The 16,907-nt window shown below is 42.5% G+C and overlaps 1 protein-coding gene across 1 annotated transcript; it reads right to left on the reverse strand.

The window, feature by feature from the left end:
* Nucleotides 1–5,946: 5,946 nt before the first annotated feature.
* ZNF165 (zinc finger protein 165) lies at nt 5,947–16,325 on the reverse strand. Its single transcript, XM_027524685.1, has 4 exons — nt 16,229–16,325; nt 9,585–10,067; nt 8,922–9,060; nt 5,947–6,928 (listed from the first exon to the last, which is right to left on the reverse strand). The coding sequence occupies exons 2-4, from the start codon at nt 9,993–9,995 to the stop codon at nt 6,021–6,023; spliced, it is 1,458 nt and encodes a 485-aa protein (XP_027380486.1). The 5' UTR covers nt 9,996–10,067; nt 16,229–16,325; the 3' UTR covers nt 5,947–6,020.
* Nucleotides 16,326–16,907: the final 582 nt, after the last annotated feature.

Raw genomic sequence — 16,907 nt, forward strand, 5'->3', positions numbered from 1 at the left:
TCGTGATGTATGGACGTGAGAGTTGGACTGTGAAGAAAGCTGAGCGCTGAAGAATTGATGCTTTTGAACTGTGGTGTTGGAGAAGACTCTTGAGAGTCCCTTGTACTGCAAGGAGATCCAACCAGTCCATCCTAAAGATCATTCCTGGGTGTTCACTGGAAGAACTGATGTTGAAGCTGAAACTCCAGTACTTTGGCTACCTCAGGCAAAGAGCTGACTCATTGGAAAAGACCCTGATGCTGGAAAGGAATGAGGGCGGGAGGAGAAGGGGATGACAGAAGATGAGATGGCTGGATGGCATCACCAACTTGATGGGCATGAGTTTTGGTGAACTCCGGGAGTTGGTGATGGACAGGGAGCCCTGGCGTGCTGCGATTCATGGGGCCCCAAAGAGTCCGACAGGACTGAGCCACTGAACTGAACTGAACTGAATGGGCCCCTAACTGCATAAAGTTTCTCAAGGAAGTCTTTATGGTTAGTTTGTATCCACTGTATACCTAGGGCACTGTGCAGGAATTGGAAAAATCTCTGTGGTTATTTTGTAGCATATCTGGAGCTCTCCTGGGTGTGTCTGGGAAGGGGTTTAGAGGTCTCTACAGGATACTTAACTGAACTGAACAGGATACTAGTTTGTATCCTTTTCAGCAAAGGCAACCCTCCTGTCACGAATTAGGAAATATTACACTGCAATGTTACAATGCAACATGTAGTAACATGCTGTTTTCATAAGAATTACAATAAAAACCATTTAGTAATTTGATTTCTTACCTTTAGGCAAGAATCCTTATTATTTTATTCTAGGCAGTGAGTGAGTGAACTCCTTGAAACTACCGGAAAAAAGTCAGACTCTTCATTTTTGTTATTCCTGCACCCTTGTCTTAAACAGAGTGGCAATTCATTTGTTGCACAATAAAGTTTAATTGTTGTGAGTGGCACAGAGAATGAGTGCTTCAAAACTTCTTTGGTAGACAACACAAAAGGTTTCTTTAAGAAAATTAGGACCCCAGGGAGAGAACAGAATCTTCTGGAAAAATCCAACAGCTGATGGGCTGTAACTTGTACAGAATGCTTCCACTCTGCAGGCTTTTTCAGTTGGTAAATGGAGTAGGAAATAAGTGTTGGGGGGAAATTTTTTCTTTCTACATTTCTAAGTTCTTTGGTTGGTCTTATACTTGACATAAAACATTCTCAGGAGAAAAATCAAATTTTGTATGTATAGGAGCCCTGAAAAAAAGAGGGGCTTATATGCCATCCTGACTTAATGAATGGAATAGGGGTCTGGGCTTCAAAGGGCAGGAGGGTAATTTACAGGATAAGAAAAGCAGATGTTTGGTAACTCAGTGTTTGCTGTGCCATATATATATATAGGTCTTTCAGATTTAAAAACTCATCTCTGGTAATAACTCTTTTTTTTTTTTTTTTTTTTAGCATAAGCTCCCTATCTAAATTCTTTCAAGTAGTTAAGGGAGAGGTAAAAGTATTTCCTGAGTCTTCCAGGTTGATAGATTTCAACTCAAAATAATTCACATTCCAAAGTGGCACAGGAGAAGGAAATGGCAACCCACTCCAGTACTCTTGCCTAGAGAATCCCATGGACAGAGGAGCCTGGTAGGCTACAGTCCATGGGGTCACTAAGAGTCGGACATGACTGAGCGACTTCACTTTCACTTTTCACTTTCATGCATTGGAGAAGGAAATGGAAACCCACTCCAGTGTTCTTGCCTGGAGAATCCCAGGTACAGGGGAGCCTGGTGGGCTGCCGTCTATGGGGTCGCACAGAGTCGGACACGACTGAAGCGACTTAGCAGCAGCAGCAAAGTGGCACATTTCAGAGTAGTCTTGTTCTCTCATTCATACTCACTTTGAGTCTTGCTGAATTCCCACAAATTATGGGTCCACTGGAATTCTGTGCTCATGGGGGATTACAAATGCTACATGTGAATGGGGGCAAATCCTCTGCTCAGGCACATGCTCTGTTGTCCTACAAGTTAAAAGATAAAGTTAAGAATTTCAAGACTGTGACAACAGGGCATTAAACCAAGCTCATGACTTTCTGAAAGCAGGATATTTCTGAGCTCTAAGGCACTGTGTGACTGCATAAGTCAGCTTTGAAGCTAGTACCACACATCTAGCAGACACAGTGGGGAACCTTACAAGGGAGAAAATTGTGGAGCAGGCTTCAAAGAGATGGGTGACAAATGTGGGAAAAATTTCACCTGGAATTCACAGGTTCTGGTTACAGCCTGGAAACAAGATATGGTAGGATTGTGATAGACTTAATGAATGAACTAGAGTTAATACCGTTGAAAGACATCTTAGAGAACAATTCCCAGGGCACAGAATAGAGAAAGAGTGAACACAGTCTTATTCCATCCTCAAGAGGAAGTAAAAACACAGTGACTATCATATCCAGTCAGGGTGAGTAGAGACTTGCATTCTGCAACCTGCTTCCATGGTAGTATGGATGCTTCTCTCTCTGGCTAGGACTTTCATTCCCTCATGTTCCCCTATTTAATCACACTTGCGGTCCTGTTTCATCAAGTTCTTTCTTTAAATCCTCCAATATGATCACTGGCTCCTTGTCATCCTTTGGCTGATGTTCTGACATCCAGGCCTGGTGCTCCTGGGGCAGGCTGATTAGGAACTGCTCCAGCACTAGCAGCTCCAGGATCTGTTCCCTGGTGTGGCATCATTCATTGATGGCAAAGTTTCCAGAGTTGGTTCAGAGCCTCACAGTGTTAAGGTGCCTCCAGGTAACAGAAATGCCTAAAGTTCTGACTAGCAGCTACCTCCTGGTTGTTACATTTCCTCCCATGTTGCCTATATTCATGGCCCCGAGTGTTGCCCTCTTCTTTCACTGTCGGAGACTTTTCTGTTCCCTTTGATATTTAATAGAGAAGACTGCAGCCAATGCAGCTTCTCTTATTGCACAGGCTCTAGGGCATATAGGCTTCAGTAGCTGTAGCATGTAGGATTGGTAGTTGTGGGGCACAGGCTTAGTTGTTCCGTGGCATGTGGGACCTTCCCAGACCAGGGATTGAACTGGTGTCTCTTGCATTGCAAGGTGGATTCTTAACCACAGGACCATCAGGGAAGCCCTGGTGCCATTTCTAAGGTGAAATACATCATTATTAATTTAGAGAAATGCCTACTGAAATCTTTAGCTGAGGTGAAAGACTAGTCATCTTGAAAACCACCGAATGAACCACTAAAATGTTAATTCAGTGAACCATTAAAATGTAAATTCAAAAGGAAAACTGACAATTCTGGTGAACTGTCACATGTGACAGAAAGCATAAACTAGGTAAGACAGACACTACAACTTGTAATATGGAAACAATGTGAAGCTTGGCCACAAGTGATGAGATTAAAAATACCAAATCAAGCATGTTGATGTTCTCCACTACAAATAAATCTACAGATAAGATTTCTGATCATGATCAGTAAGTGATCAAATTATGTCCAGATGTTTGCTAGCAACATAAACAGGTCTGCATGCTTGTGTGTGAATACACACTCCCCACTGACAAGGTGCCTCTGCCAACATCACTGGAAGACAGAACTTCCTATAGCCGTTGCTGGAGGGAGAGGAGGACAGAAGCAAAGGAGGAGGGTCTTCTTTCCTTCCTCTCCCAGGAGCCTCTGCACGTGTGCATGTGTGTATGTGTGTGTGTGTGTGTGTGCGTGTGTGTGTATGTGTGTGTGATTTGGGGTGGTGGGTGGGAAAGCGGCTGTGTATTCAAAGTTTCGGCCCCTACCTACAGCTGCTGGCCTCATCTCAAAGCATCTTATAGCAGCCCTGAGGGAAGTTAAACCTTGGGAAACAGGCTCTTACCCCTTTCCAGGCCTGGGCCTGGCAAGCCCGCCAGAAGCCTGCTAACCCTGGGCACAGTGGCTACTGCCTGGCCTCTGTAGGAAGAAGCTCTTGGTGGTTGTTTCCTGGGGCCTCCAGGGCAAAGTCAGCCCAGGCTACCAGGTCCCCACTGCCACCATGATTTTGAAATGTATCACCAATTAGTCTTCTAAAAGGATGATATAGAAACCCCTTCCCCCCAGCTTTGAAGTTGTGTTGCTATGCGGCAAGACTTGTGGGATCATAGTTCCCTGACCAGTGACTGAATGAGGCTGCCCCAAGTGACAGCACCCAGCCCTAACCACTGGACAGCCAGGTAATCCCCCAGTACTGTATTTTCTGATTTTATATCCATAGTCATATTGTCATTGACATAGTCAAGGTTAAGAACTAGGGCTCTGGAATAATATATATGTTTATATCCTGCTTCCACTGTTTACTATGTATTCCTGTGTCTGCTACTTTACAGCTCAGTTTTCTCAACTATAAAATGGGAAATAAAATAGAAAATATAACCACATGTACAGTCATGTGATAGGATGCATCAGCATAGTGCCTGTAAAAAGAAATTATGAGTTCAACATTACCTTAAAACAAAATACTGGGTTATCTAGATCCTATAGTTCAAGGTCATTGAAACACAATTGCTATTCTTATAAAGCCTCTTTATGGAAAATTTTGTTCTTTAGATTATCATATTTCTAACGTAAAGGTTCTGTTTCTAGTTAGTTTTCATATAAAAACATGAAATTTAATATTTAGACCTCAAATGTTTTTATTTCTCACATTAGTGAAAAGGTACCTCATCAAACAGGTAAAATAAGTAAAGCAGGATTCACCTTTATATCCTGAAATCATTGATAGAGCTCCAACTTGTTGCAGATTCCTCTCCACTCTTTTCTCAGATACCAACCCTTTCTATACTCTCCTCCCGGGCTTTTCTGGAGAGAGCAGCTAGCTGCAATGAAATAGTTTCAGGACTTAGTTTTGTAGTACTAACTTCCTCAGCCCTCTTCCACAGTTGTTAGTAGCCAGAAAACCCTATTTCTGCCAAGAGAGCTCCCCAGAACTACACTATCCTCCCACTCCAGGAAGGTGCCCCAAACCTCCACAGCATGGCAGTAAAGTCCTGGTTATGCTACTGTGTATGTCCTCCAAATTAGAAGGTTTAGTTCAATTTGAGCACCTTTCCTTACCTCTAACCCCAGCTCTTGCCTAATTTGTTTCTACTCCCTCCCTGTCTTCCTTCAATCTCAGGATTATGGCCTCTGTCCTCCAAATTCGAAGGTTTAGTTCAATTTGAGCACCTTTCCTTACCTCTAACCCCAGCTCTTGCCTAATTTGTTTCTACTTCCTCCCTGTCTTCCTTCAATCTCAGGATTATGGCCTCTTGCTTTAAGTGCTCTTCTGGTTGTGTGCTTCCTGGCATGACCGCTGGACATAGAGTCTGGCTTACATATTGGAATGCCACCATTGCATACCTCCTCGTTTTTGACATGACTAATTTAGTTTTGTTGTATCTTCATTTTTTAAAGGAATACTTTAAAAGCACTGTTCTGCAGTACCTTGCTCAAACTATTCCACTTTGAGGCTTGGCCTACCTCTTCTCATGGAGAATCATTAACTAGAGTTAATAATAATGATCAGGCTCTCTTTACCTGAATCTTCTTTCCCCCACACTGTAATTCTGGTTATTTCCCAAGAGTCCTCTTTTTCTATTTTCATTGCCATAGACAAACTAATTTATTTGTTATTGTTTTGTCTCTAAGTTGTATTTGACCCTTTTGCGACCCCATGTACACTAGCCCACCACACTCCGCTATCCATGGGATTTCCCAGGTAAGAATACTGGAATGGGTTGCCATTTCCTTCTCCAGGGGATCTTCCTGACCCAGAGATTGAACCTGTGTCTCCTGCACTGGCAGAAAGGTTCTTTATTACTGAGCCACCAGGGAAGCCTGACTTATTTATTAGCCTCCCCCAAATTTTGCTCTTCTGGTTTGACTTTAGCAAGCAGACACATGGCAGTAAAGATTATATGCAGAACAGCAAGCTGAAAATGAGAGAGAAAATAAAGTGATACTGGTCTTTCAGTCATTCATCTCAACTGATATTTATTATTTACTCAATATTTTTCCTGTTCTATTTCCTTATGAATTTAAGTTCTTTACATGAATAGGTTTTCCCTCTTGTGAATTCTCTGATGTTGACTAAGGTGTGAGCTCTGACTGAAGGCTCTTCCACACTCACTGCATTCATAGGGTTTCTCTCCAGTGTGGGTTCTCAAGTGTCGAATAAGGTGTGAGCTCACTCTGAAGGTTTTCCCACATTCACTACATTCATAGGGTTTCTCCCTGGTATGAATTCTCTGATGCAGGATAAGATGTGAGTTCAGGCTGAATGCTCTCCCACATTCTTTGCATTCAAAGGGTCTCTCCCCAGTGTGAATCCTCTGGTGTCTAATAAGATCTGAGCTCCCCCCAAAGCCTTTTCCACACTCATTACATTCATAGGGTCTCTCTCCAGTGTGGATTCTCTGATGCCTAATGAGCTTTGAGCTGTGTCTGAAAGCTTTTCCACACTCATTACACTGATGGGTCTTCTCGCCAGTGAAAACTGCTGCATGTTTAATAAGGTTTGGGTTCTTGAGAGACTTCCCATATGGGTGAATTTTTTCTCCAGCATAAATTCTCTGATGCTTAATAAAATCTGAATTCCATTTGAAACTTTGGTCACAGGTACTGTGTTTACAAGATTTTTGGTGTGTAAATTCATTTGAGTTCAGATTTAAGTTTCTCTCACAGCCATCATGGCTTATTATTTCGCCTCTAAGTGTATTTTTGTGGGTGAGGATTTTACTGAAAGCAGCATCCTGAGCAGATGATGATTTCTGAGACTCCCCTGAGTCTTTTTCCTGCTGCCTCTTTATCTTGCCTGCAGACTTACAGATGTCTTGAGGCTCAGCAGATCCTTCTGACACAAATTCTGAAATTCTTCCTGATACAATTTTCTGCGATTCCATTTTCTCATAAATGTCCAGCTTTGGCATGGATTCACTGTTTTCACTCTTGTTATCTAAAAAAATGATGAAAAAATAAAGAGGAAAATACCTGTTTGCTGAACTAAAAGAAGGTAAAACTTTGAGATACACCCAAGATAGTGACAATAATCATAGGAGCCAAATAATCATAGTTACATAGTAGCCATTATTTGGCTACTCTAAAAACGTGACCTTTCAAATGAGAGGAGTGATGGATGAGGATAGAAGAGAAAGAATAATTGGTAAAAGCATATATATGCAGTAGTTGGCAGAGAGAGGAAACAGACATGTGAGATGAGCAGACAACAGTAGAGAAGACCAGGAAGAGGATCATCACCAGCAAGAATGGAGGTGGGGGGAACAAAGTAAGGAGAACTATGAAATGTGACTGAGAAGGATCTTGGGGAAGTTTAGGTCTATATTTCTACTGTTAGAGGGTGAAAGGGAGGCACCATATTAAAGAAGGTATATGAAGACATAGATGCATAGAGAAAAATAAAATTATAAAGACTCTGAGGTATGCATATGTGGTGGGGAAAACCTCCATCCATCTATTATCCAATCCATCTTTCCATTTCTTCTTCATCTTTCATGGATAGTCAAATTCTTTCATTTCTGCTAAATGTCCCCTATATACCTCCCTTTCTTTACATTTCTGTTACTCCAGAACCTCACCACTTCCGATTCAGATAACTGTAACAGCCTCCTTTTGTTTCACTCAGAGCTATTCTTCCTCGTTTATTGCTAAGTTGCTTCAGTCATGTCCAACTCTGTACGACCCCATAGATGGCAGCCCACCAGGCTCCCCCGTCCCTGGGATTCTCCAGGCAAGAACACTGGAGTGGGTTGCCATTTCCTTCTCCAATGCAGGAAAGTGAAAAGTGAAAGTGAAGTTGCTCAGTCGTGTCTGACTCTAGCGACCCCATGGACTGCAGCCTACCAGGCTCCTCCGTCCATGGGATTTTCCAGGCAAAAGTACTGGAGTGGGGTGCCATTGCCTTCTCCGGCTATTCTTCCTAGTCATCCTAAATACCCTCACCAGACTAATCGTCACTAAACCTTGTCATTCTTACACCCTACTTAGAAATCCTAATCTCCTCTACAACACATCTGAGCTCTTCAGACTCATTTATGATCTAGTTCTCACAAATCCTACCTTCTAGCTCATCAATCTATACTGTACTCATGACTCTATATTAAACCATATTAAACTGGAATTAAAGCTGCCCCTCTTTTTATAGGGTTTCCTTTGTCTAGAATAAGCTAGGATAGGAGAAGGGGTTAGGCAGTACTGGTCTTAGGATGGGAAAATTTACAGTTTTAGATGAGATGGATGGAAATGTTTCCAGAACAAACTCGAAAGCAGAAATTGGGTAATCTTAAAAATTACTGTAATTTATTCTTAGGTTTATTTTTGGGACCATATGCACCTAAAGTGATACTGAGTCCTTGAACCTTTTAAACAATGAGTTTTAGAACAGCAAAGAGGAGTCTATGGAGGTAGTCAGCTCAAGTATGGCCAACTTTCTATAAAAGCATGAGGGCTTCATGAAACCAAAAGTAAAATAAAAAGGCAATAATATGGATCTTGTTTTATGTATCTGTGAATTATATTCTATTTATGAGTGTATCATCACATATTTGTCTTTTTTCCTATCATTATATCTCTTTCCTATTAACATGTTTATTTCTATGCATGTGTTTCTTTCACTTTTGCTTCTTTTTTCATTCCCTGACATTTTCTCAACCCATTCATTTTCTTTCCGTTAATTAGCTCATAACATGAAAACATCTCATGTTTTAGAAATATTCTAAAAGAACAAATGAAAAAGGAGACATTCTGGATAAAAAACAAAGTTCTCTCTCTCTTATTTTGGATGGCCAATGACACAAAAGGAAAAGAGTTCTCTATTTCTTATTAAGTAATAAAGGAAAGGACCATCTACAGTTACTAAAAATAGTCTGAGAAGGGAGGTTTACTGTCCTAGCACTTCAGGGACATGCATCACATAGAGTATTGCTCCTTACCACAGTCCAGTAGGAGCTGGGGTTCTGAAGAACCATGAAGGGCCGTGGTGTCCACTGGCTGGAACGGGACACTAAGTGCTGGCCCAGGAGATGCCACTTTTCTCCTGAATGGTTCTTGTCCATGTCCACAGACTGGAATCTGAGAAAAACAAAGTACATTTGGGCTTATGAGAGAATCCCAGTTGGAATTAAACATCTTCCCAAACCAAAGAGAATCTTGCAGAGTTATACAAAACTGGGGAAGGAAGAATTAAGTCTGCCTCAATTGTAAAAGGTAGCATAGTACCTAGCAGAGAGGGAAGGAGCCATAAATAAACACTAAACTAAATAAGAGTTCCTACAAAGCTCACTTTGGGAGCCTGGTGCCTCAGATGGTAAAGGGTCTGCCTGTAATGCAGGAGACCCGGGTTCAATCTCTGGGTTGGAAGATCCCCTGGAGAAGGAAATGGCAACCTACTCCAGTACCCTTGCCTGGAAAACCCCATGGACAGAAGAGCCTGATAGGCTACAGTTCATGGGGTCGCAAAGAGTCGGACACAACTGAGGGACTTCACTTTCACTTCTTTTTCATAAAGCTCACTAGATATTCAGTCTCAGGTCCTTTTCTCCCTATGTGGGACTCCATCCATCCTGGAGGTCTTAGATCCCCCAACCCCTTTGTACCTGGAGTACAGCTTCATCAGTGCCTCTCTCTAAATCTTCCAGTAGGGTCACTGCTTCCTCTCCACTCTCTGGATAACGTTCACGCACCCAAGCCTGCAGATCCCCTGGCAGGATAGCCAGGAACTGTTCCAGAATTAGCAGCTCCAGGATCTGCTCCTTGGTCTGGGTTTCTGGCTTCAGCCACTGACAGCAGAGCTGCCGGAGCTGGCTCAGTGCGTCTCGGGGCCCGGGAGAATCCTGGTAGCAGAACTGCCGGAACAGCCGCCGGCAGAGCTCCTGCCTGAGGGGATCATTCCTCTGTAAGCAAGCACCCTGCCTCCAGACAAAATCTTCCTCTTCCATCTTCACTATCAGAAGTCCTTCATCCTCCTGAAGGTTCTGAGCTGTAGCTTTCTTTGATTCAGTTGCCATCTTGAAATAAACTGTATTATCAGAATCCCGCTTCTGCTCTGTGAAGAGCCTTTTTTAGTTTTAAGAACTCTCCTGAGGGATTAAAAAGATTACTATTACTGTTCAGGAAGACAAAAGATCACATCACAGAAACAGTCATTCTCCATTATACAAAAATTGGCTGGGCATTTAAAAGCACTGAAATACCTGTTTTGTGGACTTACAACTGTTACATAATTTCCACCTAAAACCAGCTTAAAATTTAATTTTAAAAATAAGATAATTTAAATTACAGACATTAAATATAAGACAGTATAAATATAAGGCAACTTTGTCACATGCAACTAAATTATATATTACTCATAAAGAAAATAACCATCAAAAAAGAGAAAAATGACAGAAGTGCTCAGTAAGTTGGGGATGGAAAACAGCACAGTAGGTTTCAATGGTCAGCAAAAGCTTAATTAAAAAACTAACTTCTGATGAATGGATAGAATTTGACTAGGATGTTGGGAGAGAGAAACAGGAAATTACAAGCAAGGAACACCTTGAACAACTGGTTAATGGTAGGAACACAAGTGGGAAGGCAAAATGTCAGTAGGTTTGCATAAATAAATTATAGAGACAAAGGTTCTGTTGAAGGAAGCTTCAAATGTCAAGCTCATGAATTCAGTTTATCTTTTACGCACTGGGGAGCCAGTGAAAGCTTCTGAGCAGAATGGCCTGATAAATGCTGTTTGTGGAGATAAATATATTGTTCATCTTTAGGATGGACCATAATAGGACAGAAATATAAAGAGGCAACTGCCCTCAAAGTGTGGGGAAAACACAGGCTTAGAATGTTATAATTATTCAGAACACTGAACTAGGATTACTAAGACATTTCTTAAATAATAAAAATCAGGCAACTTTCCTTAAAGGCCGAGGTTAACAATTTCAGTGTAATGAGCTTCTTCTCTCAAGTTCTTAGATAAATCTGTTTCCTTTTGTCTCAACAATTCTCTCTGCCTTCTGAGTTTAATGGCTCAGTCCGTGTCCTAGATATTGAGGCCTATTAGATTACCAATAAAGCATAATAAACTGCACCAAGACCTGCTTATCAATCTTTTGTGAATCTTATCGTTAGATATCAGTTCCTCAAGTCCTAGCAGCACTTGGGAATGGTCTGTTTTGCATCTGAACTGAAAAACTGAATAAAGTAATTCAGAAGTGAAGCCCTAGTGAAAGGCAAATATCCATCTTTCAGGTCCTTCTACTAAACATTTCACCAAGCTGACTACTGATTGTTGCACAAACATATACTTTATTAAGACCTTATAACGGCAAAGCATTGGGCTAGAAGTTATATGGCAGTGATTTCTAAGAAAGTCTGAATTCAAACTGGGCTCACTGCCTGTCATGTGAGAACTTTGTTAGAAACAGATTCCTTGGCCTTCTGCCTATGGTGATGCTGATCTGGTTAATACGGGATATGCCAGGATTTTCTGTATTCTGATGTACAGATATAAGGAATTTTAAAAATAGTGTTTGAGTTTCCAAGGAGTTTGCAAAAGAGTTGGAAAGAAATGACACAAAACACATATGGATATGCAACATTTAAATAACAAAACCTGCTTCACATGACACACACTGAAAATGTTTGATAAATGTTGAAAGCTGATGTACTGAACAGATTGTATGGTAGAGACACTGAATAGCTTAATAGTTCCGAGGTAGAGGGAGAATGTGTGTGTATGTGTGCAAATATTTCCTACAGGTAGTGGGGCTTAACCCGTAACAATAAAGGATAAGAAAAATCCAGAAAGGCAAAAAGGAAGGGAGAGTAAAGAGCTGAGAAAGTGTGAATGAACAGCAGATTGATAGTGAGACCAGCTTACAGGGTGTAACTGGAGTGACTAAGAATTCTAAAACCTCTGAGAAAGAATTCACTAACTTGACTTTGAGTTCTAGGTTCCTAACACATAACATCTGTGGATAAAACACATATCATCTTGTATTATTTTCAATGTTTTTTTATGGATTGGAGCCCCATGAAGTGAAGGACCATGCATTATTAATATTTATTCTTAAGTTCTCACTTTTGTTGATTTATTGGATAAAAGGGGAAATTAAGAAGTTTGAGTTTCCTATTGCTTTGTATATTGCATATTTTAGATGCTAATGAGACGTCCACTTAGAAAAACATTTCCAAAAGATATTAAGAGATTTAATGGAAAGAAGTTAGGAATGGAAATACAAGTTTAGATAAGATCCATGGAAAGGGAAGTTAAACATAAAAATTGAGGATAATTCTCCGAGAGTATGAAATGAAGCTCACAGGCTCAGACTGAATCTTGGAAAACAAGAGTCTGAGTGGGTGTAAACGAGGTAAAAATTTAGCAATGACAGAGGAGGAAAGTGGGAGGGGGGTTTGGAGCTATGATGTATGTTTCAATTCTTACTAATTTATTGGGACATTCTTTTGATATAGAGAGCTAATTTAACTTCTTGTTATGTTTTCTAGACGTGTTAACTGTTTACCAGCTAGTGCTGGATCATCAAAAAAGGAAAAGAGTTCCAGAAAAACATCTATTTCTGCTTTACTGACTATGCCAAAGCCTTTAACTGTGTGGATCACAATAAACTGTGGAAAATTCTGAAAGAGATGGGAATACCAGACCACCTGACCTGCCTCTTGAGAAACTTATATGCAGGTAGGGAAGCAACAGTTAGAACTGGACATGGAACAACAGACTGGTTCCAAATAGGAAAACAAGTACGTCAAGGCTGTATATGGTCACCCTGCTTATTTAACTTCTATGCAGAGTACATCATGAGAAATGCTCAGCTGGAAGAAGTACAAGCTGGTATCAAGATTGCCGGGTATCAATAACCTCAGATATGCAGATGACACCACCCTTATGGCAGAAAGTGAAGAAGAACTAAAAAGCCTCTTGATGAAAGTGAAAGAGGAGAGTGAAAAAGTTGGCTTAAAGCTCAACATTCAGAAAATGAAGATCATGGCATCTGGTCCCATCACTTCATGGCAAATTGATGGGGAAACAGTGGAAACAGTGTCAGACTTTATTTTTTTGGGCTCCAAAATCACTGCAGATGATGACTGCAGCCATGAAATTAAAAGACGCTTATTCCTTGGAAGGAAAGTTATGACCAACCTAGATAGCATATTCAAAAGCGGAGATATTACTTTGCCAATAATGGTCTGTCTAGTCAAGGCTATGGTTTTTCCAGTGGTCATGTATGGATGTGAGAGTTGGACTGTGAAGAAAGCTGAGGGCCGAAGAATTGATGCTTTTGAACTGTGGTGTTGGAGAAGACTCTTGAGAGTCCCTTGGACTGCAAGGAGGTCCAACCAGTCCATCCTAAAGGAGATCAGTCCTGGGTGTTCACTGGAAGGACTGATGCTAAAGCTGAAACTCCAATACTTTGGCCACCTCATGCGAAAAGTTGACTCATTGGAAAAGACCCTGATGCTGGGAGGGATTAGGGGCAGGAGGAGAAGGGGATGACAGAAGATGAGATGGCTGGCTGGCATCACCGACTCGATGGACACGAGTTTGAGTGAACTCTGGGAGTTGGTGATGGACAGGGAGGCCTGGCGTGCTGTGATTCATGGGGTCGCAAAGAGTCGGACACGACGGAGCAACTGAACTGAACTGGCCTAATACTTTATGGGCATTATCTCATTCTACAACATATGTTACCCCTTCAGATAGCTGAAAGTTTTGTCTTCAGATGTTTAATCACTTCTTATCCACTTAAAACAGCCCACAACTCTAGATAAAAATAATCTAATTTGCAAGGATTTTATATATTCTCCCTAAAGCTGGGTTTCAAATGTCTTAATAACCTCAAACTAGTAAACATTTTTTGAGCATCTAGTGCTTTACAATCACTGTGTAGGAGGAGCGTTACAAAGACTAGCTAAGCAAGTTCAGTTCAGTTCAGTTGCTCAGTCGTGTCCGACTCTTTGCGACCCCATGAATCACAGCACGCCAGGCCTCCCTATCCATCACCAACTCCCGGAGTTCACCAAAACTCATGTCCACCGAGTCGGTGATGCCAGCCAGCTATCTCATCCTCTGTCATCCCCTTTTCCTCATGCCCCCAATCCCTCCCAGCATCAGTCTTTTCCAATGAGTCAACTCTTCACATGAGGTGGCCAAAGTATTGGAGTTTCAGCCTTAGCATCAGTCCTTCCAAAGAACACTCAGGACTGATTTCCTTTAGAATGGACTGGGTAAATCTCCTTGCAGTCCAAAGGACTCTCAAGAGTCTTCTCCAATACCACAGTTCAAAAGCATCAATTCTTAGGTGCTCAGCTTTCTTCACAGTCCAACTCTAACATCCATACATGACTACTGGAAAAACCATAGCCTTGACTAGATGGACTATGTATGTTATATGTTGTATGTATGTTTGTATTTGGCAAAGTAATCTGCTTTTGAATATGCTATCTAGGTTGGTCATAACTTTCCTTCCAAGGAGTAAGCGTCTTTTAATTTCATGGCTGCAATCACCATCTGCAGTGATTTTGGAGCCCCCCAAAATAAAGTCTGATACTGTTTCCACTGTTTCCCCATCTATTTCCCATGAAGTGATGGGACCAGATGCCATGATCTTTGTTTTCTGAATGTTGAGCTTTAAGCCAACTTTTTCACTCTCCTCTTTCACTTTTTTTTTTTTCCCCCTCTTTCACTTTCATCAAGAGGCTTTTTAATTTTTCTTCACTTTCTGCCATAAGGGTGGTGTCATCTGCATATCTGAGGTTATTGGTATTTCTCCCGGCAATCTGGATGCCAGCTTGTACTTCTTCCAGTCCAGCGTTTCTCATGATGTACTCTGCATAGAAGTTAAATAAGCAGGGTGACCACATATAGCCTTAACGTACTCCTTTTCCTATTTGGAACCAGTCTGTTGTTCCATGTCCAGTTCTAACTGTTGCTTCCTGACCTGCATATAGGTTTCTCAAGAGGCAGGTCAGGTGGTCTGGTATTCCCATCTCTTTCAGAATTTTCCACAGTTTATTGTGATCCATACAGTTAAAGGCTTTGGCATAGTCAATAAAGCAGAAATAGATGGGAACTACCCCACGCCCGAGGTCAGGGGCGGCAGCCTAGAGGAGCTAAGTAAATATATAAACAAATATTACAACAGAGTAAGGAGTAATTTAGGCTTCCCTGGTGGCTCAGACGGTAAAGTGTCTGCCTGCCCTGCCGGAGACCCGGGTTCGTTCTGGGTTGGGAAGATCCCCTGGAGAAGGAAATGGCAACCCACTTCAGTACTCTTGCCTGGAAAATTCCGTGAACTGAGGAGCCTGGTACGCTACAGTCCATGGGGTCGCTAAGAGTCGGACACGACTGACTGACTTCACTTCAAGGAGTAATTAGTTACATTGGAGGTTTGGTAAAGAGAGTAAGGAGTAATTAGTTACGTTGGAGAACTGGTAAAGTGCTGGATGAATAGTAGGTTCTTGTTGGATGGGTAGCTTCCGGGTGTGTACGATGAGTTATAAGTATAAGGTGTGGGGGGCTATACCTCCAGTAGAGGTCACAGAGTGGAACAGGGGATTCACAGTGCGTAATGACGAAGGCTCTCACAGCCCCTTATGTTTCTCACACTGAGGCACTTTCCGGTCTTCCAACTAACTTTCCTGTTTTGCTGTCTGGTCTCTCATTCGAAAACGCGATACTCGTTTCAATATTAGTTTCTAGGCATCCGCAGCACACAGGAAATGCACAGGAAATACTAAATATTTACTGTGTGAATAAATTTCTTGAGGATGCCGGAGCTGTCCCACTTTTCGTACAAAAAGGCGGGTTACTTCTCCCAGAAGGAGAGCAGGAGTCTGGGGCGGACCCTGGGACAGTTTCTTCTGGCAGAACGCAGTCGACCCGAGACAGATGCCACCCTTCCCCGCCTCGCCCAACTGGGTCAGGCCACTTCTTTTCCCAGTGACCCCAAAATCTCAGCCAGCCGGAAGGCCCGCAGTCCCCCAGACCACGCCTTCGCAGCGCTCAACGATGACGTCACGCGCGGCGGGGTAACTATGGAAACCCCTATCCATTCCAGATATAGGCCGGCGCAAACGCTTTCCCAACGCCAAACCTAGTTCCACATTTCCTCGGGATTCCTCTAAGGTCCCAGGCCCAGAGTGTCACAGGGCTGTTGCAATCCCGAAGGGAACATGATAGGGACTGGGTGTTTAAAGGAGACAAAGGACCGGACACCTGGGTCCCCAGACCCGGACTCACCTCTTCCACAGGGCTGGTTCCGATCGGACACTTCCGGTGGAAGGACGGCGCTGCACGACTTTTCAAGGCTTCCTTTCACAGAGACTTTTGAGGCTGCGCAGAAGGAGACGGGCTGACTTTGGACTGCACTTCCCAGAAGCCTTCGGGTATCCTCAGGGTCTGGGACTCCATTTCCCAGGCGTCTTCGCCAGTCTTGGAGCTCTCGGAGCTTGGAGGGGATGTTTTTTCTCCTTTTTGTAGCAGTAAGCTTGCCTTTACATCTCATGTGAGCCTCATCCTTAACTTTTTAATGGGCCCATTTCAGTCTCAGTTCAGTTCAGTCGCTCAGTCGTGTCCGACTCTTTGCGACCCCATGAACCGCAGCACGCCAGGCCTCCCTGTCCATAACTAAGGAGTCTACCCAAACCCATGTCCATTGAGTCTGTGATGCCCCATCCAACCATCTCATCCTCTGTCGTCCCCTTCTCCTCCTGCCCTCAATCTTTCCCAGCATCAGGGTCTTTTCATATGAGTCAGCTCTTCGCATTAGGTGGCCAAAGTATTGGAGTTTCAGCTTTAGCATCAGTCCTTCCAATGAATACCCAGGACTGATCTCCTTTAGGACATTTCAGTCTAGACCCCGAAATGAAAGCTCACGCAGCAGGGAAACGGTTCAAACGGTTCAAACTTTGGATTTACA

This window comes from Bos indicus x Bos taurus, chromosome 23 (genome assembly GCF_003369695.1).
Source record: "Bos indicus x Bos taurus breed Angus x Brahman F1 hybrid chromosome 23, Bos_hybrid_MaternalHap_v2.0, whole genome shotgun sequence".
NCBI lineage: Eukaryota > Metazoa > Chordata > Mammalia > Artiodactyla > Bovidae > Bos > Bos indicus x Bos taurus.